Source organism: Macaca thibetana, chromosome X (genome assembly GCF_024542745.1).
Source record: "Macaca thibetana thibetana isolate TM-01 chromosome X, ASM2454274v1, whole genome shotgun sequence".
Taxonomy (NCBI): domain Eukaryota; kingdom Metazoa; phylum Chordata; class Mammalia; order Primates; family Cercopithecidae; genus Macaca; species Macaca thibetana.
In genome coordinates, this window is record NC_065598.1 from 40757312 (window position 1) to 40781240 (window position 23929).

The window sequence follows — 23929 nt, forward strand, 5'->3', positions numbered from 1 at the left end:
GTTACAAGATTTTGCCCAACTGTAGGCTAATATAAGTGTTCTGAACACATTTAGGGTAGGCTAGGCTAAAGCTATGATGTTTGGTAGGTTAGGTGTATTAAATGCATTTTCAACTTACGATATTTTCAATTTATGATGGGTTTATTGGGCTGTAGCCATTTCATAAGCGAAGAGCATCTGTAGTTACCGCAGAGACCATATGCCTCACAAAACCTAAGATACTTACTTTCTGGCCCTTTACAGAAAGACTTTGCTGTCCTCTAGTGTTAGAACATCTTCTTTTTATAGGTGTTGAAGAATGTCCTACTTTTGAAGTGTAGTCTGAGATCTAACTTTTTTTCTTTTATGGGCTGTTCCCTGATTATATAGTAGCAATTTGCTTAATACCTGCGTTATATTTCATTCATACAATTTATAAATGCCTTTGTGTACCTTTTTTCCTGAGTTTAAAATTCCTTAAATAAGGGACCCTTAAATAAGGGACCGTCTTAAACATTGAATATCCCTCAGTGCATTTACACATAGAAGGTACTCTCAGTCTATCCACTGAATGAATTAATGGTTAATAATGTATTCCTCACATCCCTTGTTTTGCATTTATGCATGTGTCTCACCAGAAATCGGAGTCTCTTTGGTAGAAAATGACCGTAAACTGGGATTCTAGCTCCTTCTCAGGTTGCTAATCCTGTACTCATTTGTGTGTTCAAACTTTTGCTTTACTAAGGCTTCCATTACAGAAAAGGAAGAATATATAAAAATTTAGCTTATTCATAGTTTATCATTTTCAGAACTTAATAAATTCATGCTTTGGCCTCGGCGTGAATTACTGTCTAAACGGTTAATACTGGAAGCAGCATCGTATACTACAAAGAGATTCAGCTGTGAATCCAGACAGATTCAACTTAAAAAACCATTTCACCTAATAATCTTGATCAAGTTAACTTTTATTGCTAACATTCTATGACTTAACGGGTTTCGTATTATCAAAATGGCAAATGTATGGGTGCAGCAAACCAACACAGCACATGTATACATATTTAACAGACCTGCACATTGTGCACATGTACCCTAGAACATAAAGTATAATTAAAAAAACAAAGGCAAATGTAGTTTTCATTAAGTCCAAAACTAAATAAACGTTTAGAAAACTAAGGGATAAATCCTTTCTTTTATCGTTTTTAGGTACGAATGTGAAGAATCTTTTACGACCCTAAACGTAGACATTAGAAATCACCAAAATCTTCTTGATTCTTTGGAACAATATGTCAAAGGAGATTTACTAGAAGGTGCAAATGCATATCATTGTGAAAAATGCAATAAAAAGGTACGGGCTGTCTAGTTTTGTTTCATTTTGATTACATTTAATGGATTTAGAAGAAATTGGTTTTTTTGGTTCATCCTCACAAGTCACCCTCTTTTTATTTTCTCCTACTTTGGTATAGTGGTAGCAGAGAAGTAGTCAACATGATAACTGATAGAAGGTTTGGCAGGGAAGGAAAAAAAGTAGTGCCAAAGGGGCTAGGTAAATAAGATAAAAACAGGTAAATAAGAGTGAATAATTTTAAAAGTCATAACATGATAGCACATTCTCTTATCTAAGTTACACAGACACTTTCCATCTCTACCAAGAAACAAATTGCCAATGAACCCCTCAAAGATACAGAGCTGATAGAGGAAAATATTTCTCCTGTCATGTCTAGGATTACTTGTCAAGACCAAAACATTTGCTGAAACCATTTAATTACTGTATTGAACTACATAAGATTTCTTTTAGACTAGTCAAGTGGCCCGTAAGATTTCTTTTGTCACCTATGTTATAAAACCATTTATTTTGGAATCTTACTAGCAGTTCTTTGGGAGAGATAATTCACACGCATTATAGTAATGAATAAGGTATATCTTTGGGAGCTCCCAAACCCTTTCACCCTCAAGTCACTTTTGTTGTTTTGGCCTTATGCACCACTTAGAGAAGTCTTAAAGTTTAAAGATTGAGATTGTGGGCTGTAAAACCATACTGCCTGCCACCTGCAGCTCCTGAGACCTGAGGCAAGTTACTTGACCTCTCTGTGATTACTAATTTTCATCTTTAAGGTTCAGTAGTATACACTTGAGAAGGTTGTAAGGATTAGGTATGTTTTTACGTGTGCAGCACTTAGTCTATTACCTGGCATCTTAATTGCCCAACAAATATTAGCTACTATTATTATTGTTTGTACATAGGAAACCACCTTCATGGGAACAACAGTAAATATCAAACAGGTAATAATGGCTAGATAACAATGACAGAAACCAGTCAACAACTTACGTTTGCATATTATTAATTTTAGCATTTAAGTCAGCTGATAGGATTATCTTGATTATGCTCATTGTCATGTATTTGTTTACACTTAAAAATTCAGATAAGTCTTAATATCATTTAAAAGTTTGCTTGGGTTTTTGTTGGGTTTTTTTTGTTTGTTTTTATTGTGGATTTTAATAGAACATCTAGTAACTTTCTCTTGTTTATTTTAGGTTGATACCGTAAAGCGCTTGCTGATTAAAAAGTTACCTCCTGTTCTTGCTATACAACTAAAGCGATTTGACTATGACTGGGAAAGAGAATGTGCAATCAAGTTCAATGATTATTTTGAATTTCCTCGAGAGCTGGACATGGAACCTTACACAGTTGCAGGTGTCGCAAAGCTGGAAGGGGATAATGTAAACCCAGAGAGTCAGTTGATACAACAGAGTGAGCAGTCTGAAAGTGAGACAGCAGGAAGCACAAAATACAGACTTGTGGGTGTGCTTGTACACAGTGGTCAAGCGAGTGGGGGGCATTATTATTCTTATATCATCCAAAGGAATGGTGGAGATGGTGAGAGAAACCGCTGGTATAAATTTGATGATGGTGATGTAACAGAATGTAAAATGGATGATGATGAAGAAATGAAAAACCAGTGTTTTGGTGGAGAGTACATGGGAGAAGTGTTTGATCACATGATGAAGCGCATGTCATACAGGCGCCAGAAAAGGTGGTGGAATGCTTATATACTTTTTTACGAACGAATGGACACAATAGACCAAGATGATGAGTTGATAAGATACATATCAGAGCTTGCTATCACCACCAGACCTCATCAGATTATTATGCCATCAGCCATTGAGAGAAGTGTACGGAAACAGAATGTACAATTCATGCATAACCGAATGCAGTACAGTATGGAGTATTTTCAGTTTATGAAAAAACTGCTTACATGTAATGGCGTTTACTTAAACCCTCCTCCCGGTAAGTATCAAGAGAGTTTAGCTTCTTAGTAATAAAGAATAATTTCTAGTAGGCATCAACATGTTTAAGTTCATAAAATTAATGTTTTCACTTTAAATGAGTCTAAATTGCTGGGTGCGGTGGTTCACGCCTGTGATCCCAGCACTTTGGGAGGCCGAGGTAGGTGGATCACCTGAGGTCAAGAATTCGATACCAGCCTGACCAACATGGTGAAACCCCATCTCTACTAAAAATACTAAAATTAGCCGGCATGGTTGCATGCACCTGTAGTCCCAGCTACTCAGGAGGCTGAGGCAGGAGAATCGCTTGAACCTGGGAGGTGGAGGTTGCAGTGAGCCAAGATGGTGCCACTGCACTCCAGCCTGGGTGACAGAGTGAGTCTCCATCTCAAAAAAATAAATAGAATAAAATAAAAATGGGTCTAAATTATAGTAGCCTGAGAGAGGTTCTTAATAAATTTAGGACTTCTCAAAATTAATGGAAATGCAGACTTGTTTGAAAATGGGGTTGGAAAATAAAAATTTGTTTTTATATCTGCATTTTATTTATAGGTCAAGATCACCTGTTGCCTGAAGCAGAAGAAATCACTATGATCAGTATTCAACTTGCTGCTAGGTTCCTCTTTACTACAGGATTTCACACAAAGAAAGTAGTCCGTGGCTCTGCCAGTGATTGGTACATTGCTTTGGATTTTCATTCCTATTATACTAATGTTTGGTTTGGTTCTTTAATAGACTGCTTTATTTTTTTCTAAACCATGAGAATTTTGTTTGAAGTTTGGAATACAGAATAAAAATAACTCTGGGTCACAATAGAGAAATCATATTAAAATAGTTACTTAGTCTAAACATGGCCTTTTGTTATTCAGAAACTGACTTCTTCTATTACCTTGTATCATATCTTTGACATCTCTGCACCAAAGATTACAAGATGAGACTGGGGACAGTGACTCACACCTGTAATCCCAGCACTTTGGGAGGCCAGGGTGGGAGGATTGCTTGAGCTCGGGAGTTCAAGACCAGCCTAGGCAACATAGTGAGACCCTATCTCTTCAAAGAAGATTTAAAAAATTACCCAAGTATGGTGGCATACACCTGTAATCCCAGCTACTCGGAAGGCTAAGGTGGGAGGATCGCTGGAGTCTGGGAGGTTGAGACTGCAGTGAGCCATGACCGTGCCATTGCACTCCAGCCTGGGCAGCAGAGCAAGATCCTGTCTCAAACAAAACCAAAGATTACAAGATGAGACTGAAAAGTGTAAGCTACTTATGAAATTTATGAGGTTTTAGCTTACTTAGATTGAATTCTGACACAGATTAAAAGGGTAAAAAATTAAAATGATTTTCTTAAGTTTCTAATTATGAAAGTATAGAGGCCATTATAATACATTGATTTAATAATTTTTACTTACTGATTTCAGAAATAGTATGTCAAGATAAGGGGGTGATATTTTGTCGTTGAACCTAGGAAGAGTTTGTTAATGGATTTTTAGAGGACAAACTTTCACCCGTTTTGTAACTGAGAGAATAGACCAAGTCATAGTATTTATCTGTTATTTTAATACTAGAAGCAACCTTTGCTGGTTCTCTCTTCAGCAGTAGAGGAAGATCTTTATCTTTTTTTTGGTTCAATGAGACTCATCCTTTTACTATAGAGAACAAGTTATTGAATTAATAGTCATAGATTTTTTTGTTTTATTTTAGGTATGATGCATTGTGTATTCTCCTTCGTCACAGCAAGAATGTACGTTTTTGGTTTGCTCATAATGTCCTTTTTAATGTTTCAAATCGCTTCTCCGAATACCTTCTGGAGTGCCCTAGTGCAGAAGTGAGGGGTGCGTTTGCAAAACTTATAGTCTTTATTGCACATTTTTCCTTGCAAGATGGGCCATGTCCTTCACCTTTTGCCTCTCCTGGACCTTCTAGTCAGGTAATTGCACAGCTTTCTTTCTAAATGATGAGATGTTTACAAATAAATTGTGTTTCCTGGAAGTCGAAGTCACAAACCTATGTGCATCCACTTGATATGTTTACCTAACAGAAACACACACATAATATGATGTCAGTGAGTTCCATTTAATATTACTGCATAGCAATGAATAGTAATTATTGGCTCTTTAAAAATATAAGAGACTATTTTGAAGATTTTTTTAAAATAGTCTTAGTTTTTTAAAAAAATTACAAGTGTGAAGAATTATAATGAAATCCACCTCTGATCTTCATTCCCTTTCCCAAGAAGCAAAATAGTTTAGTTTGTGTGATCAGTCCTTCCATAAATGTATGCCTGTATCAGCATATGTGCATGTCCTTTTTATGCAAATAGAAGTATACATATACCTTGTTGCTGTAAAACAGGTAATGTTTTATCCTTTACAGGCTTATGACAACTTAAGCTTGAGTGATCACTTACTAAGAGCAGTACTAAATCTCTTGAGAAGGGAAGTTTCAGAGCATGGGCGTCATTTACAGCAGTATTTCAACCTGTTTGTAATGTATGCCAATTTAGGTAAGAATTTAAGTTTTTCAGAATTCTGTTTTGATGTATCATATTAAATTGTGAAGTCATTTAGGTCAAGTGATAAAATATAATCTGATTTGAAATAGAAACAATTTCCCATAAAACCTGTTGTGAATTTTATCTGAACATGGCACTTTCACCTTTTACTTTATGCGTGTGTCTTTGTAGTAGACACAGGTCAGAATCTGTGTCTTGATTTTTTTTTTTTTTTTTAAATCTCCTAATGCAGTGGTGCCAAATCTGGCTGCTTTTGGAAAATACTGGTTTCTAGGCCTCTTCTCACACTGATTGAATCAGCATCCGCAAAGCTAATGTCAGGGAATCCATGTTTTCAAAGGAGTCCCCAGATGGTTGTGATACTCACCAAATTTAGATAGCAGACTTGGTCTGTACATAAGTTTTTGTGTAAGTAAATTACAATTATGGATAATAAAAATACTTGCTTCAAATATTAATTTAAGGGCTGGGCACAATGGCTTATGCCTGTATTCCCAACACTTTGGGAGGCCAAGGCAAGAAGATTGCTTAAGCCCAGGAGTTCGAGACCAACCTAGACACCATAGGGAGACCCTATCTCTACAAAATAAAATTTAAAAATTAGCTGCGTGTGGTGGCATATGCCTGTAGTCCTAGCTACTTGGGAGGCTGAGGTGGGAGAATCACTTGAGCTAAGGAGGTTGAGGCTGCGGTGACCCGTGATTGCATCAGTGCTCTCCAGCGTGGGCAACAGAAGGAGACCCTGTCTCCAAAAAGCAAACAAACCAAACAGCCATATATCCAAAATGAAGTTCTATATCCAGGCATACCTGTCATTTTCAGGTTTCTTTTCTGTGACATTACTTAATCACCATTGGATTCATGGACTTTTTAACATAAGGGAGATTGTACTTTTCATTTGTCTATTTAGTTTGTCTTCCTTTCCCTTACCTTTTTCCACATTGTAGATATTTGGGTATTTGTAGATGAGAAAGAAAAGAATATTTAGCCGGGCGCGGTGGCTCAAGCCTGTAATCCCAGCACTTTGGGAGGCCAAGACGGGCGGATCACGAGGTCAGGAGATCAAGACCTTCCTGGCTAACACGGTGAAACCCCGTCTCTACTAAAAAACACAAAAAATTAGCCGGGCGAGGTGGCGGGCGCCTGTAGTCCCAGCTACTCGGGAGGCTGAGGCAGGAGAATGGCGTAAACCCGGGAGGCGGAGCTTGCAGTGAGCTGAGATCCGGCCACTGCACTCCAGCCTGGGCGACAGAGCAAGACTCCGTCTCAAAAAAAAAAAAAGAATATTTATTAGATAAGCATCAGTGGAATCTGTATTTCAAACTTAAAAATGCCAAATTTAGACATTCAGAAAAATCCTATTCTGTTCAACTCTTCTTTGAGAAATATTGCCTGTTCAGAAAGCATACATCATTGTTCCATAATGTAACCTACTTATAAAATTTTCTTGCTGAAAACAAATACTGTATGGTCTGTAAACCTTAATACGAAGTCCTTAAGATCGGATATGCATTGGGATTGAGAATTGTTTGGATTTAAGAAAAGCAAGGCAGTGCATATATCCCTATCTCTATAGCAGGGTCTGAGACAACAACTTAAAATTGAACACATTAATATTTCTACAGTAAAATGTAAATATACTGAAGGGAGAAATGAAGACTGTAAGTAGCCTTTAGTCAGTTCAGACTAGGTTATCCCAACAAACACATTTTGACACCAACTTAATGAAAAACTTTGTTGGGCTGGACGAGGTGGCTCATGCCTGTAATCCCAGCGCTTTGGGAGGCCGAGGCAGGCAGATCACCTGAGGTATGGAGTTCAAGACCATCCTGGCAAACATGGTAAAACCCCATCTCTACTTAAAAATACAAAAATTAGCAGGGCGTGGTTGTGGGCACCTGTAGTCCCAGCTACTTGGGAGGCTGAGGCAGGAGAATTGCTTGAACCCAGGAGGCACAGGTTGCAATGAGCAGAGATAGCACCACTGCACTCCAGCCTGGGCAACAGGGCAAGACTCCGTCTCAAAAACAAACAAACAAAAAACCTTGTTATAATAATAGCTTTTAGGCCGGGTGCGGTGGCTCACGCCTGTAATCCCAGCACTTTGGGAGGCCGAGGCGGGTGGATCACGAGGTCAGGAGTTCAAGACCAACCTGACCAACACGGTGAAACCCCGTCTCTATTAAATATACAAAAATTAGCCGAGCATGGTGGCACATCCCAGCTACTCAGGAGGCTGAGGCAGGAGAATCGCTTGAACCCAGGAGGCGGAGGTTGCAGTGAGCTCAGATCACGCCACTGTACTCCAGCCTGGGAGACAGAGTGAGACTCCGTCTCAAAAAAAAAAAAAAAATTAAAATAGCTTTCGGAGTCTTAGGATTTTAGATAAGAGGTTGTGGACCTGTTTTTATTATGTTTTGGGGGATATGGCAATAAATAAGATTGCCTAATGGAATATAGAAGCAAATAATGTAGTTGCCATAAAATATGTTAATGGCTCTAATAGGGAAAATGCAGAGTGCATCATGGGGGGCATGGTACCTGAAGGGATTTGGGGAGTACAGAAGACTTAATGGGGAATGTAATGTGGGAATTGGTTGGTTGAGCTTTCCATCTAGAGTGAACAGCAGATGCAAAGACGTGATAAACTTGGTGTGGCTTATTGGATGGAATGAAAGTTGTCCAGTCTGACTAGAATTGATGTAAGATGGGAATGGCAGGAGTGCTGAGCAGGAGTTTCTGATCATGTGGTTCTAATAGGCCTTGTGAGAGAGACTGAGGCATTGGATGAGCCATTGTAGGGTTTTGAACAGGTAAATACCATCTAGAAAGATCCCTGTGGCCACAGTGTGGAATGGATTGCAATGGAATAAGATCCCAGAGAATGTTAAAATGATCTATAGACATAAGATCATTGTGGCCTGTACTGGAGAACTGGCAGTGAGAGACATACAAATGGACAGATAGATATATGGTGCTTTTTATAAGAAGTGGAATCAGTGGATTTGGTGATTGGATATTCAGAGAAGGACGGGACAGGGAAGACATGTGAAGAATGATCCCCAAAATTCTAACATAAACAACTGTGAGTGGTACCATTTACTGAGGGGAAATACAGGAGGAGAAACATTATGGGAAGAAAGGGGTGAGTTCAGTTTGGGTAGATTGAGTTTGAGCCTGTGTGACACCCAAATGGAGATATACAGTAGAACAGTAAGTAATTTGTCTTGAAATGTTTTTGAATCATCTGAATGAAAATATCTAGAACATTAAAGCCATGAGTGTGGGCTACATCATCCAGGGAAATCAGTGTGAGAAGATAGCCTGGCATGGGAACTTGGAGAAACATCAGTTTTTAAGAGACAGGAAGGAGGAGTTGCAAATAAGAACAAAAAGAGGTAGAAAGAAAATCAGGAATCGAGGGAGGAGGAAGTGGTTATGGTTTGAGAACTGCTCCTTAGCTTATTACCATGAAGAGGGACCAAAACCAAGAGTTCTTACTTCTTATTTAATATAGTTGTTTTGTTGTTTTCATCCTCTTTTCCTTACAAATGAGGGTTGCAGTCTTGGTTAGTCCCTTTAGACTCTCCAGGCCGTAGAAAGTGTTCATCTTCCAGTCGGGCGCAGTGGCTCATAATCCCAGCACTTTGGAAGGCCAAGGTGGGCGGATCATGCGGTCAAGATACCAAGACCATCCAGGCCAACATGGTGAAACCCTATCTCTACTAAAAATACAAAAATTAGCTGGGCGTGGTACGTGCCTGTAATCCCAGCTACTGGGGAGGCTCAGGCAGGAGAATTGCTTGAACCTGGGAGGCAGAGGTTGCAGTGAGCTGAGATCGCGCTACTGCACTCCAGCCTGGCGAGAGAGCAAGACTGTCTCAAAAAAGAAAAAGTGTTCATCTTCCTTAAAGTGAGCCGGTGTGATTGGAATGTCATAGTCATGGTCACTGTTTAACAATGTTAATACTTATACTCAATGGGCGAGTTTTCTTTTCTGGTAAAATAATTCTCTGAATGCTAAGTAAAAGTGATAAAATTACAAATCAAAATTTTTCTGATCATAAAAATTATAGACAAGATATTTTGTGTAACTGCTTGTTTTATTCATGAAGCCCTTGCCATCCTAATTTTTTCCTCGCATTTTTCTCCCTCTCTTTCTTCTCCCCTTCACTCCTTTGTTGTAGGTGTGGCAGAGAAGACACAGCTTCTGAAATTGAGTGTACCTGCTACCTTTATGCTTGTGTCTTTAGATGAAGGTCCAGGTCCTCCAATCAAATATCAGTATGCTGAATTAGGCAAATTATACTCAGTAGTGTCGCAGCTGATCCGCTGTTGCAATGTCTCTTCAAGAATGCAGTCTTCAATCAATGGTAAATTTGAATGCTCCATTCTTTACAGTAGTCTTTTGTTGCTGTTGTTGTTGTTGTTTGAGATGGAGTTTTGCTATTGTTGCCCAGGCTGGAGTGCAATGGCATGATCTCGGCTCACTGCAACCTCCACCTCCCCGGTTCAAGCCATTCTCCTGCCTTGGCCTCCCAAGTAGCTGGGATTACAGGCACCCACCACCACGCCCGGCTAATTTTGTATTTTTAGCAGAGACAGGGTTTCACCATGTTGGTCAGGCTGGTCTCGAACTCCTGACCTCAGATGATCTGCCCACCTGGGCCTCCCAAAGTGCTGGGATTACAGGTGTGTGCCACCATGCCCGGCCCTCTTTACGGTAGTTTTTAAATACTGCTGAGCATATATAGTACTAAGAGTCTGGAGGAAGATTTTTGCTTTGGAGTATTTTAGCCCTGTACCTTTTTTTTTTTTTTTTTTTTTTTTTTTTTTTTTTTTTTTTTTTTTTTTTTTGAGACGGAGTCTCGCTCTGTCGCCCAAGCTGGAGTGCAGTGGCCGGATCTCAGCTCACTGCAAGCTCCGCCGCCCGAGTTTACACCATTCTCCTGCCTCAGCCTCCCGAGTAGCTGGGACTACAGGCGCCTGCCACCTCGCCCGGCTAGTTTTTTGTATTTTTTAGTAGAGACGGGGTTTCACCGTGTCAGCCAGGATGGTCTTGATCTCCTGACCTCGTGATCCGCCCATCTCGGCCTCCCAAAGTGCTGGGATTACAGGCTTGAGCCACCGCGCCCGGCCCCCTGTACCTTTTTTACGTATTTAATGGGGATCTTTTTTCTGTCTCCTTGTGACTGAGGTTGATACCATGTTTATGAAATAGTTTAAGAATTAACTTTTTAGGCTGGGCTCAGTGGCTCATGCCTGTAATCCCTACACTTTGGGGGAAGCCAAGGCAGGAGGATCACAACAACAAAAAAGTTGGCTGGGTGTGGTGGTGTGCACCTGTAGTCCCAGCTACTCAGGAGACTGAAGTGGGAGAATCACTTCAGCCCAGGAGAAGGCTGCAGTGAGCTATGGTCACGCCACTGCACTCCAGCCTAGGTGACAGAGAGAGACCCTGTGTCCAAAAAAAAAAAAAAATTTATTTTTAGATTTTGCATTTTTACATCTTGATATATCTATCTGATCATTATAATGCATAATGTTACTTTCTTTGTTGTGCTTAGGAAACTTGATTTAAAATGTTATTTTTCTAAAATAAAACATTTGGCCAGCCATGGTGGCTCATGCCTGTAATCCCAGCATTTTGGGAGGCCGAGGCGGGTGGATCACTTGAGGTCAAGAGTTCAAGACCAGCCTGGCAAACATGGCGAAACCGCATCTCTACAAAAATACAAAAAAATTAGCCAGGCGTGGTGGCGTGTACCTGTAGTCCCAGCTACTCAGAAAGCTGAGGCAGGAGAATCGCTTGAACCCGGGAGGTGGATGTTGCAGTGAGCTGAGATCGCGCCATTGCACTCCAGCCTGGACGACAGAGCAAGACTCCATCTTAGGGGGAAAAAAAAAAAAAAAAATTTATAGGCTATATATAGGCTATTTTCTGTCATGAAAGTTGTGTATTATTGTGGAGAAGCTTATTAGTTTTTTTTTTATTGGTGACAAATCTGTATTCTAGGTAATCCTCCTCTTCCCAATCCTTTTGGTGATCCTAATTTATCACAACCTATAATGCCAATTCAGCAGAATGTGGCAGACATTTTATTTGTGAGAACAAGTTATGTGAAGAAAATCATTGAAGACTGCAGTAATTCAGACGAAACCGTCAAATTGCTTCGTTTTTGCTGCTGGGAGAATCCTCAGTTCTCATCTACTGTCCTCAGTGAACTTCTCTGGCAGGTAAAAGGAAAATAACATTTGTATGTTTATAATTTGATTTCTTATTCCTCTCATTAAGTTACTCACTATGTCTTACTTGTTTTTAGGTTGCATATTCCTATACCTATGAACTGCGACCCTATCTGGATCTGCTTTTGCAAATCTTACTGATTGAGGACTCCTGGCAAACTCACAGGTGGATACTCTTTTTGTGACTGGAAGCAATTAGGCTTGCCCCAGGTGTTAGAGTTAACTGAAATTGACAGTCACACATTTTTTTAACCTATTGGAGTTCTAGTGAATGTTTTATCTTAAACCTAGGACAAGGGTAAATAACAAGTTCTCCCCCTTTCCTCAGAATTTTATTTCCTCTTTTATTCTTTTCTCTCACTGCCTAAATTTCATACTTAATAAGCCTGTTTCTTTAGAATGACTTTTTTAATTAAGGAAGAGCTAGCTTGGGCTTTTGGTAAATGTTTGAATTTCATTAATGATGCCTGAGGATTATTTTATGATTAGATTACATTTGTTTTAGAATTAGTCTCTTGAAGTAACTTAGTCATTAGTCACATGAAGTATAATAGTATATGTAAAAATAGGCTTTAGGTAAGTACGATTTCCATTTTTCATGGTATTTATATTCTGTAAAGTCCCCACAGACACTGAGTTAGCAAATACTGAACCATTACTCCTAGGAGGAAATACAGAATTAGGTTTCTATAAGCCTCTTGTTTACATTTTTATCAGCCAGTCAATACATAACCTTGTTTTATGTGTGTTTCTATTTAAAGTCATTTAATATATATTGTTGACTTAGAGTTCACAGCCAAACAGCTTTGTAACTTAAGCCTGAACTTAAGCTTCTCAACACATTCTCCATAAGGCGCATCACAGCCTTCTTGTGGTCAGGAACATTAGATACCACTTCAACATTATATACTTGGGGGTCATTTTAAACATAAAAATAACCAACAAAAGCACAAATATGTGGAAAATGTGGCACTAAATACACCATGAAGGACACTTGTTTACAGCTTAAGCTGAAACAAGACAGAATGACACTCTTTTGGACTTCAGCTAAGGACGTTTGTGTTGGACAACTTGATATTTTTGCTGCTCTGCATGTGTCCACAGATGCCCAAGAAAGCACCTTGATGATTGATCTTGCAGTTATAAATAAAGTTTAGGAAGTAAGCAATTCACAAATGTGGAATTCATGAATAATGAGGGGATCAATTATAATTAGTTTTTATGAGAAGTTTTAGAATGTTAACTTTTTTCCCCCGTAAAAACTAAGGTTATCCAGCTTAACTGGCCCTCAAACTTTAACCAGAATTTTTCTATTTGTTTCAGTTTTTTGGGGTTTTTTTTGTTTTTTTTTGTTTTTTTGTTTTTGCAGTAAAAGTTGAATATATTATCTTTAATCCCAAGAGTTATATAATTGATGATAAATTATGGTTATTAGTTGGCAGCACTGCCGGGTTTTAGAACTTACCTTCCCACATGGAAGATAGTATAATAGTTTGTTTGGGAAAACAATTCAAAGTCTGTGTCGCAGTTTGCCTCCCATCTGCCAATGTAATAAAACAAACTCAAAAACAAGTTCTGTAACAACAAAATGCTTAAAGAGAAGTTACAATCTGGAGTTTTAGTGGGGATTGCGAACGCCAGAATTTGTGACTTAGTATTTTCAAATTATCTCCAAATTTACCATAATAGATTTCAAACAAATACTGTAAAAATAGCATTAAACCAAAAATAAATTTTTGTGAGACACAAAAGATAGTAGCTCAAAATTATAGTCATTTATTCAGGCAGTATTCAGTGCCCTTCTAAATATGTTCATTGGATTTGAAAGCTTTCTTCAGAGTGGATTTTAATGAAATCTAACTTTTACTATTTTCTTTTTTTAAAATGCTGTATTTCTGGGCACAGTGGCTTACCCCCGTAATAAGCACTTTGGAAGGCCAAGGCAGGAGAATCGCTTGAGACCAGGAGTTCAAGGCCAGCTTGACCAACATAGCAAGATCTTGCCTCTATTTTTTAAGAAAGGAAAATACTGTACGCACTTACAGTTTTAAACCAGTTAATCACATCTTAGCTCTTGTTTGATTAGAGCAAGTGATAATGGCAAAGACATATGTGCTAGAGCAAATGTGGGAATTACACTTTTGTGTAATCAGATTAGTAAGATACTGTTGTTAAATGAATCACTGGCCCAAACATGAAAATAATTTTCTCATAATGAGCTTTTAGTTCATTCAGTAAACAATGTTCAGATATTTATGGAGTGTCTACCATGTGCCCAGCACTGCTTGGCATCAGGTAATAGGCAAGTGAAGGTAGTATTAATAAAAATGGCATTTGAGAACGGTTGATCCTAATAATGGGGAGAAAATATGATACGGTAGAAATAATGATTTAGCACTTCATTGTTACCTGAAAAAACTGAAGGTAAAAGCAATTTATATGTAGCGTTTCAGATTAAACAGCAAGAGGGCCTGAACATGGTTGATTTGTCTGAAATGATTAAGCTTTGCAAAATTGTTGAAGTAATCTGTTTTGTTTGGAAATCATGAATGCATTTGATGGAGGAAAAAAATCTTACTTTGAATTGAAACATACTATTGCCGGGCGCGGTGGCTCAAGCCTGTAATCCCAGCACTTTGGGAGGCCGAGACGGGCGGATCACGAGGTCAGGAGATCGAAACCATCCTGGCTAACACGGTGAAACCCCGTCTCTATTAAGAAATACAAAAAACTAGCCGGGCGAGGTGGCGGGCGCCTGTAGTCCCAGCTACTCGGGAGGCTGAGGCCGGAGAATGGCGTGAACCCGGGAGGCGGAGCTTGCAGTGAGCTGAGATCCGGCCACTGCACTCCAGCCTGGGCGACAGAGCGAGACTCCGTCTCAAAAAAAAAAAAAAAAAAAAAAAAAAGAAACATACTATTAAGTAAAATACATAGTGTACATGAGAATCTTTAGATTCTCAGTGTCCAGGTTATGTTTCTAATTGATGTAAAATTTACATAACGAAACTCACCATTTCAAAGTATACAATTCAGTGACTTTTAGTACATTCACACTGTTGTGTAGCCATTACCACTATCTGATTCCAGAGTTGTTTTTTTGTTTTGTTTTGTTTTTTGAGAGGATGTCTTGCTCTGTTGCCCAGGCTGGAGTGCAGTGGCACGATCTCGGCTCACTGCAAGCTTTGCCTCCCAGGTTCACACCATTCTCCTGCCTCAGCCTCCCGAGTAGCTGGGACTACAGGCACCCGCCACCACGCCCAGCTAATTTTTTTTGTATTTTTAGTAGAGACGGGGTTTCACCATGTTAGTCAGGATGGTATCCATCTCCTGACCTTGTGATCCACCCGCCTCAGCCTCCCAAAATGTTGGGATTACAGGCGTGGGCCACCGCGCCTGTCCCAGAACATTTTTTTTATTACCCCAAAAGGAAACCCCTACCCAATTAAATAGTCACTCACCATTCCTTCCAGCCCTAGCAACCACTAATCTGCTCTCTGTCTCTGTGGATTTGCCTATTCTAGACATTTCATAAAAATGAAATCATGCAATTTGTGTGTCTGACTTCTTTCACTTAGCTTAATGTTTTCAGAGTCCATCCATGTTATAGCATATATCATTAGTTTATAGCTGAATAATATTTTGTTTACTGGCACATAATATTTTTAACACAAAAGAAACAAGGCATGTTTGTGCCCCTCCAATCATGTTTTAAGTTAGTTATTTCAGGGAAAGACAGGAACTAGTTGGCTATGTATTATTACTCCGTTGTAGTTTGGGAGAAACTGAAATGAAATCCTGTGTTACTGGCAAATCAGCCAAATTGTACTGTTGCCTGTCAAAATGCTTTGCCTGCAATGTATTCTCATTATTAGAATTCAAATACTGTACCTCCAAATTATGTCACTGAATCCTAACTTGCCTTCAGAGATGCAGTTTTATAGAAGGTATTGATGTATAGCAAATTACCCTCGACTACAGCAGTCATAAACTTCGTTATTAACTTCTTTAAAATTTGCATTACTCTTGAGTGTCCTGAATTCACTTCAGGTAATGTGTTTAAATTGCATACATGGCAGAATTATTTTGGATTGGTAATAAGTTAGAGCGCAGACTCTGGAGTCAGACTGCTCCACAGCTATATGACCTCAGCAAGCTGTGTAACTCTGTGCCAATTTTGTCATCTGTTAAAAGGTTTAATAATAAGGCTGGGCATGGTGGCTCATGCCTGTAATCCTAGCACTTTGGGAGGCCGAGGCGGATGGATCACGAGGTCAGGAGATCGAGACCATCCTGGCTAACATGGTGAAACCCCGTCTCTACTAAAAATACAAAAACTTAGCTGGGCATGGTGGCACATGCCTGTAGTCCCAGCTACTCAGGAGGCTGAGGCAGAAGAAGGGCATGAACCCAGGAGGCAGAACTTGCAGTGAGCCAAGATGGCACCACTGCACTGCTACCCGGGCAACAGAGCGAGACTCCGTCTCCAAAAAATAAATAAACAAAGGTTTAATAATAATACCTGTTGTCTAATGTTAGATTAAATGACTAAATCAAAGACATTATTGAGTGGCACGTAGTAGGCCCTCAGTATATATTAGCTATTAGATTTTAGATGTTTTTATTTTATATCTGGTTCTCTTTCAGAATTCATAATGCACTGAAAGGAATTCCAGATGACCGAGATGGGCTGTTTGACACAATCCAACGCTCTAAGAATCACTATCAAAAAAGAGCATACCAGTGTATAAAATGTATGGTAGCTCTATTTAGTAACTGTCCTGTTGCTTACCAAATCCTGCAGGTGAGGATTTTTTTCTTACAATTTTGTAGAAATCTTAATCAGAATTAAGGATTCTGTTTTAAAAGAAGAGAATAATGAGAACTTGGGGTTGTCATTTTAAGTTAACTTTGAAGTATTCCAAATCCTCTTATATATGTGGTTTTATTTTCTTTTGCAGGGCAATGGAGATCTTAAAAGAAAGTGGACCTGGGCAGTAGAATGGCTTGGAGATGAACTTGAAAGAAGACCATATACTGGCAATCCACAGTACACTTACAACAATTGGTCTCCCCCAGTGCAAAGCAATGAAACATCAAATGGTTATTTCTTGGAGAGATCACATAGTGCTAGGATGACACTTGCAAAAGCTTGTGAACTCTGTCCAGAGGAGGTAAAAAAAGCCACCAGTGTGCAGCAGATAGAAATGGAAGAGAGCAAAGTAATTCTTTATTTTATAGGCCAGTGTTTATGTATTAATGATATTATTAAAAGATTATGTTGAAGTTTTGGGTTTTGAAAAATGTTTATTCGGCTGGGCGCAGTGGCTCATGCCTGTAATCCCAGCACTTTGGGAGGCCAAGGCAGGCGGATCACCTCAGGTCAGGAGTTCAAGACCAGCCTGGCCAACATGGTGAAACCCCATCTCTACTAAAAATAGAAAAATTAGCCAGGCGTGGCGGTGGTGCCTGTAATCTCATCTACTTGGGAGGCTGAGGCTAGAGAATGACTTGAACCCAGGAGGTGGAGGCTGTAGTGAGCAGAGATCGTGCCAGTGCACTCCAGCCTGGGGGACAAGAGTGAAACTCCGTCTCAAAAACAGAAAAGAAAAATGTTTATTCTGTGTCATCTTAAGCTAATGAGGGAGCCTTCTTTTGGAGAAATTTCTGTGAAATTGTCTGAAATGTAGTAGTTCTGAGAGAATGCAAATCAGGTTTTTGTTTGGTTTTGTTTTTTGTTTTTTTCCCAAAGTTCTTTATCTGCAGTAAAAGAAAAGTTGCTAATGGGTCAGTTTTGTAGATTTTTAAAGTTTATTTCAAATAGAAGTTAAAAATAAACTTGAGTTTGCCTACATAATTCTTTATCTTGAAATATTCAAAATTAGGAGCCAGATGACCAAGATGCCCCAGATGAACATGAGTCGCCTCCACCTGAAGATGCCCCATTGTACCCCCATTCACCTGGATCTCAGTATCAACAGGTAAAACAGGAGTCAGTTTGTGGTTTTATCCCCTAGAACTAGGTTTTATGCTTATTTTTAGAGGATAACTCAATTGTTGGTTGTGACTACAAAGTAACAGGTAGGATTATCTACTAGCTTTGGGAGCATGATCAGAAGAGGAATGGTTTGGAGCGGGGGTCATGGTGTAACGTGTTTGAGCTTAACCACTGTAGGGTTTTCCTTGTCAAGAAGGTGTCCTTATGCTGGTAGTTAATAAAACTATGAGAATTTATGTCAATATGAAATGATCATTGTAAGGATTGTGGTGACATTTCCTGTGAGGCAAAATCTTCACCTGGATTCCAAAAACATTAAGATATGCAATGAAGTAAGAAGTCCTTGGTTTCCAATGATGGTAAAAATCACTGGAAAAAAAAAAGGATTTGGGTAGATTTCCATAGGTGATTAGCTATAAAGTAAATAAACTAGTAAATAAATAGCAAAAGAAATGAGATGAAGAAACATTCTAAATGAAAACTTTTTCTTTCTGAAACCGAAATGTGACTAAATCAGCTCTTGTGAGGCAATGGTACTCAAACTTGAACAGGCATGAGTCTGCCTGGAGGGCTTGCTCCAGCAGAGGGCTAGACGCTATCCCAAAGTGTCTGATTTCATAGGTCTTCAAGGGGCTGGAAAATGAACATTTCTAACAAGTTCCCAAGTGATGCTGCTGGTGGTCCAGGAACTATACTTGGAGAAATATTTCAGGCATTCTTTCTTACGTTTCACTGTGTACACAGAAGCAAACTGAATAGTTAGGAAGTACACATTGAGCATACGTATTTTCATCTGTAGAAATGGGCGCAGTAGCTCATGCCTGTAATCCCAGCACTTTGGGAGGCTGAGGCAGGCGGATCACCTGAGGTCAGGAGTTTGAGACCAGCCTGACCAACATGGAGAAACCCTGTCTCTACTAAAAATACAAAATTAACTGGGTGTGGTGGCGCATGCCTGTAATCCCAGCTACTCGGGAGGGTGAGGCAAGAGAATCTCTTGAAGCCAGGAGGTGGAGGTTGTGGTGAGTCGAGATAGCACCATTGCACTCCAGCCTGGGCAACAAGAGTGAACTCCATCTCAAAAAAAAAGTCTAGAATCTTGGCTTGGCTGATGGAGCATATACAGAAAAATGAGAGCACTGTAGGGTTCAGACATTTTAAAAGGTTAAGGAACCAAATCCACAAGGGAGGTTAACTTCCTTTGACCCTGAGAAAGCTCTTATGTTAATCATGCCTGGTTACTTTATCATCTTGAACATTGTTCTGTTTTTAATCAGCATTATTGTGAGTTCAGGGTTACTACTCCTGTATATCTTGTATCATGGTTAGTCAATTGGATTTAGCATGTGGAAGAGTCAATAGATGCTCATAGATTGTTTTCTGAACATTTTTTTACCAAGAGCAACAGTGGGTTAATCCTTTATTTGCCAGACTTGAGTCTAAATCATTTTGGCACTAAAAATCACTTTGGCCAAAGATGTATGTGGACCTACACAATCACTGCTCTTATTCAGGGTTTGGGGGTTTGCATTTACATTATGTTTTTCTCTTTCAAGCCTTTTTTTGTTTTTGTTTTTGTTCTTGCACAATAGTAGTCCAACGGTATTTACAGAGTAAGTCCCAAGAATAAAAGTTTACATTTCCAGAGACTTCAGACCATGATTTTGAAGTTGTTTTACTACGTGAAAAGTTTTAACATGCAGATCTCTTCTCCTTTCCCAGAATAACCATGTGCATGGACAGCCATATACAGGCCCAGCAGCACATCACATGAACAACCCTCAGAGAACTGGCCAACGAGCACAAGAAAATTATGAAGGCAGTGAAGAAGTATCCCCACCTCAAGCCAAGGATCAATGAAATGCACATAATTAACTGGTTCCATCAAGACTGTGCACCCAGGCCTTACAGTCCAACCTTTTTCTGTGTCTGGCTAATATTTAAAACTAGAAAAACTATTCCTAATCAACATGGAGTGGAGAGTTTATTCACTGTCTTATCTGCAGAAATTTGCTGTCAATATATAACCCGCCTGCAGTGGAAAGTGTATAGTGTTTTGTAATAAATGGCCTGATGCTAATGTGTAAATGGCAAAGGTGTATATAGTATATTAATGTTGACTGTTAATTCTTAAGCAAGAAACTTTTTTCTTGATGAGACTCACAGATCTACACAAACTACAAAAGTTAATTTTCTTGTTATACCCACTGCACTCTGCAACCAGTGTTGCCTGCCTCATGGCAGTTGGTTCAGCTCCTTTACAAAAAAACCCAACAGCAACAAAACAGAGCCCATTCATGTCAGCCACACCAATAGTTTCATGTTAATTCTTTGCCACTGGAGTCAATTTTGCTATGAGCAATGTGTAAGGCTGGTAACCTTTAAATTATTTGGTTGATGTGGAAAATTGGTGATGTAACACTGTTTCTAGATTTTTTTCATTGCCTTTTTATTCTGATATTAGGTTAATCACTTTGAAGCTATAGTTATGCTGTAACATTTAGCATGGCTTCACACCAAGTTAGTGTAGCCAGTGAGGAAAAAGTTACCATAATGACAGCAGTTGTCCGAGAAGTGACAGCTGTATTACTCAGAGCTTTTACTTCTTACACCTAGAATATTAAAATATAAAACAAGGCGAGAAATGTGACAAACAGGCTGTTTTCAGTTGCACATATGTTCCTTATGTATAATGTTTGACAGTTCAATCTCTGGGTGGGATAAAGAACACTTACGTATCAGTAATGGGAATTTTAAAAAATATAAAACAAATATGCAAAAATTTGCTATGCCAAGATGCTGGAGCATAATAGAAGACTGTATTTGGTGTGCTTGTTTTGTTTCTTTGGTAGAGTTTATTAGGTGAATCTTCTCAAACTTTCCTTCTGCTGGATCCCAGTGACGTGGAAGTCATCAGAACCCCACGATACTTGGAGTACCTCTCTGCACCAAGATAGCTGGCTGATTTTCTGCTCAGTCACAATTTTACTTGAAAGCAAGAATTGTCCTAGCTCCTCTTCCATTATTCCAAAAAGTTTAACGTTCAAAGCAGGGTCTCATTAAAAAAGAAACTACTGGTTAGTTAATATAATTGAGATATCACAATTTCAGAATAAACATTTGATTACAAATAAGGAACTCCTCAGTTCATACTGTATTTAAAAGAGAATTGGTAACTTGAATGTGTGTAATTTTTTGGAACCTGTCTAAAAACCAAATACCCTGCAAACAGATACAGCCCACCCTATTCTATTTAAATATTTTGCTGTTTTATTTTATAGAAATTATTTTGCTGAATTCACAAATAGAATTTGATTTAAGAAGAACTTTTTGTCCTGTGGTGTGTTTTTTTTTTGTTTTTGTTTTTGTTTTTGTTTTTTGTTTTTTTTTTTTTGGTTACTTTTTTTGTCCTTTTTTTTCACAGAGGACTGCATATTAAAATTCATTCTGTGCATAGCATGCCTAGGCATGACACTGATTCAGGATTTCAGTCACACTGAGTTTTTGTGCACAGAAAGATTTGACCTTTGGCCCTTTACTGAAGATTTTGAGAAATCAGGATGTTGACACTGTAAAACTTTCCTAACATAATCTTGTACTTTTTGTATGTTTTTTATATACATGTATATTTAATGAGCACAAGCTTGGTTGTATTTTTTACAATTCAGTTAATAGGGAAATGTTTTGTCAAAAGGCTACACTTGGAACTGAACAAAGCAGAAACAAAATTGAGCATTGCATTATTTTGTGATTAAAAGGGGCAGGTATTTAAGATAAAGCTTTGGGTATCTTATTTGTAGTACTCTGTAGTCAACCTGTGCTTCTAGGTGTTCCTGTAATAGTAGGACATTTTGACACCAGATAGTTTTTACTTTGAGTGAAAGTTACACACGGTGTTTGCAATTCCAACTGATAGTTTTTATTTTTTTGTTGTTTTCTTCTTTGAGATGGAGTCTCGCTGTCACCCAGGCTGGAGTGCAGTGGCACAATCTTGGCTCACTACAACGTCGCCTCCTGGTTTCAAGCGATTCTTCCGCCTCAGCCTCCTGAGTAGCTGGGATTACAGGCACCCACCACCACACCCAGCTAATTTTTGTAGAGACAGGGTTTCACCGTGTGGGCCAGGCTGGTCTTGAACTCCTGACCTCAGGTGATCCGCCTGCCTCGGCCTCACAGAGTGCTGGGATTGCAGGTGTGAGCCACCATGCCCGGCCCCAATTGGTAGTTTTTTAATTTAAGTTTCTTGATTCCAAGCTCTTTAAACAAGTGAAATAGGTTAACTTTATTTGGATGAGTTACTATTGTTAGGTGTACCATCTCACCATCTGAGAGGAGATTTATATATTTCCTGCTCCTTAACAAAATATGTAATGTACTTAAAAACTTTAATGACTTCCTAGTTGAGAAAAAACTTGACATACAAAAAAGGCTGTGAATTTTTCTACTTGGAGGAAGAGCCCAACTTTGGTTGCTTTGAATTTACAAGCCCCCTTGTGCCAGGTGAGGGGCTCATGAATCATTTTTGTCTTCATTTGAGGAAGAGTGGTCTGTGTTGTGACCAGGAGCAAGGGAAGGTGGAGTTATTTTTGTTTATGCAAATTATTTTCTATATTTAACTCAAAGCAAGCATTAATGTATAACCAGAAATTTAAAGATGCATGTTATTGTAAGAGCAACATCATGGTGATTTTGAGGTCTTTTTCTGAACATACACGGCACATTTTAAATTTCAAGTCTTCAAAGTGCCTAAGGATTATTTAGTTCACCCTCAACTGATTTTTTGAGCCATATATTTCCTATTTTAAATGTTTGCAGAATCGCCAGTGTTGCTTTGAAAGAAATAGCCCCCAGAATTCTAAACGACATGATTATAGAAGACAGTAGAATGTGTTACCATAAAGACTGAAGATATTTTAGTTGTAAAACCGTGTGAACAAGGGCTTTTGCCCTATTGTATCTAAGTATTTCAGTGCACAACTTGTTAAAAAAAACCATATTGCTGCTGTTTCTAAGCCCTCCACCAACTGAATTTTCATGTTTAGCATTGTAGAGGCAGAAATAACATTTTTTTTTCTTTCATTGATTTTTCTCCTGGTGATAATTTCCCAGCCTTGTGTCTATTGTGTATACAAATTTAGAATTATTAAAATGTTTTGTTTTTTTTTCATGATTAACTTAGTGAATAACTTAAATCCTTAATCCTAGTAGTGGTTAGAAAGATGAGGAGCCTTTTTTATTTGACTTACATTTGTAAATGAAAACAAGTCTGTGAATATTCAGATGACTACTTCAAAGTAATTCAGTTTTTTTATTAGTATTTTTCCAGCTTATGTTCTCCCACGAGCTATTTTACTTTGCTGAATTTTGTGGTTAATTTGGTGGATATATCCTGCCTTATTTAGGATTATAGCTGGATAAGAAAATTGCCTTTTCATTGTAAGTGCCCAGTTTTGGTCTCTAGTTTAAAGGTACTACATACTGCTGATAAAGGAAAACACTCCCCTACACCCCAGTTTTTGTGTTACCAAGAAAAAAGAAAAAAAGTACTGGTTTCATAGTAGGACTCAACCAGAATTGGTCCTACACATATGTTGAGTGTTTAGTTTTTGCAAATAAGGTTTTTGAGTGTGATAAAACACTACAGAAGTGCTAAATGTATTGAGAATTTGCTGCCGATTGTATTTATAACAATTATTTTAAAAAGTTTGCAGAAATTTAGCACTTTCCCTCCAAATTTATAGGTGTAAAAGAAGCGGGGGCAAGGTGCACCACATTTTAAAACTGCAAATGTGTGAAAATTTATTTTGAGATTCAGATTCCTAAAAGGAAATTTCACCACCCAAGTCATGCACTTCTTAGCCTTTTACAAGCCAACAGACTGACATGAAGATTGTTCACAGTTCCTAAGAT

General features: G+C 38.7%; 2 protein-coding genes across 6 annotated transcripts in view; both read left to right on the plus strand.

Annotated features, from left to right (window-relative positions):
* The window catches only part of USP9X (ubiquitin specific peptidase 9 X-linked), a 152541-nt gene extending 131395 nt beyond the window's left edge, over positions 1–21146 (plus strand). For 3 of the 5 annotated variants that reach the window (XM_050776170.1, XM_050776169.1, XM_050776171.1), the window contains exons 34-45: positions 1183–1324; positions 2512–3265; positions 3817–3940; positions 4968–5193; positions 5640–5769; positions 9966–10151; positions 11795–12015; positions 12102–12190; positions 16669–16825; positions 16983–17243; positions 17907–18002; positions 19742–21146. In XM_050776170.1, the coding sequence (XP_050632127.1) occupies positions 1183–1324; positions 2512–3265; positions 3817–3940; positions 4968–5193; positions 5640–5769; positions 9966–10151; positions 11795–12015; positions 12102–12190; positions 16669–16825; positions 16983–17243; positions 17907–18002; positions 19742–19879 (2524 nt within the window). In that variant the 3' untranslated portion in view covers positions 19880–21146. The remainder of the gene's footprint in view (positions 1–1182; positions 1325–2511; positions 3266–3816; positions 3941–4967; positions 5194–5639; positions 5770–9965; positions 10152–11794; positions 12016–12101; positions 12191–16668; positions 16826–16982; positions 17244–17906; positions 18003–19741) is intronic. The other 2 variants (XM_050776172.1, XM_050776175.1) reach the window with 1 other exon arrangement.
* The window catches only part of DDX3X (DEAD-box helicase 3 X-linked), a 451205-nt gene that overhangs the window by 281737 nt on the left and 145539 nt on the right, over positions 1–23929 (plus strand). The window lies entirely within an intron of this gene.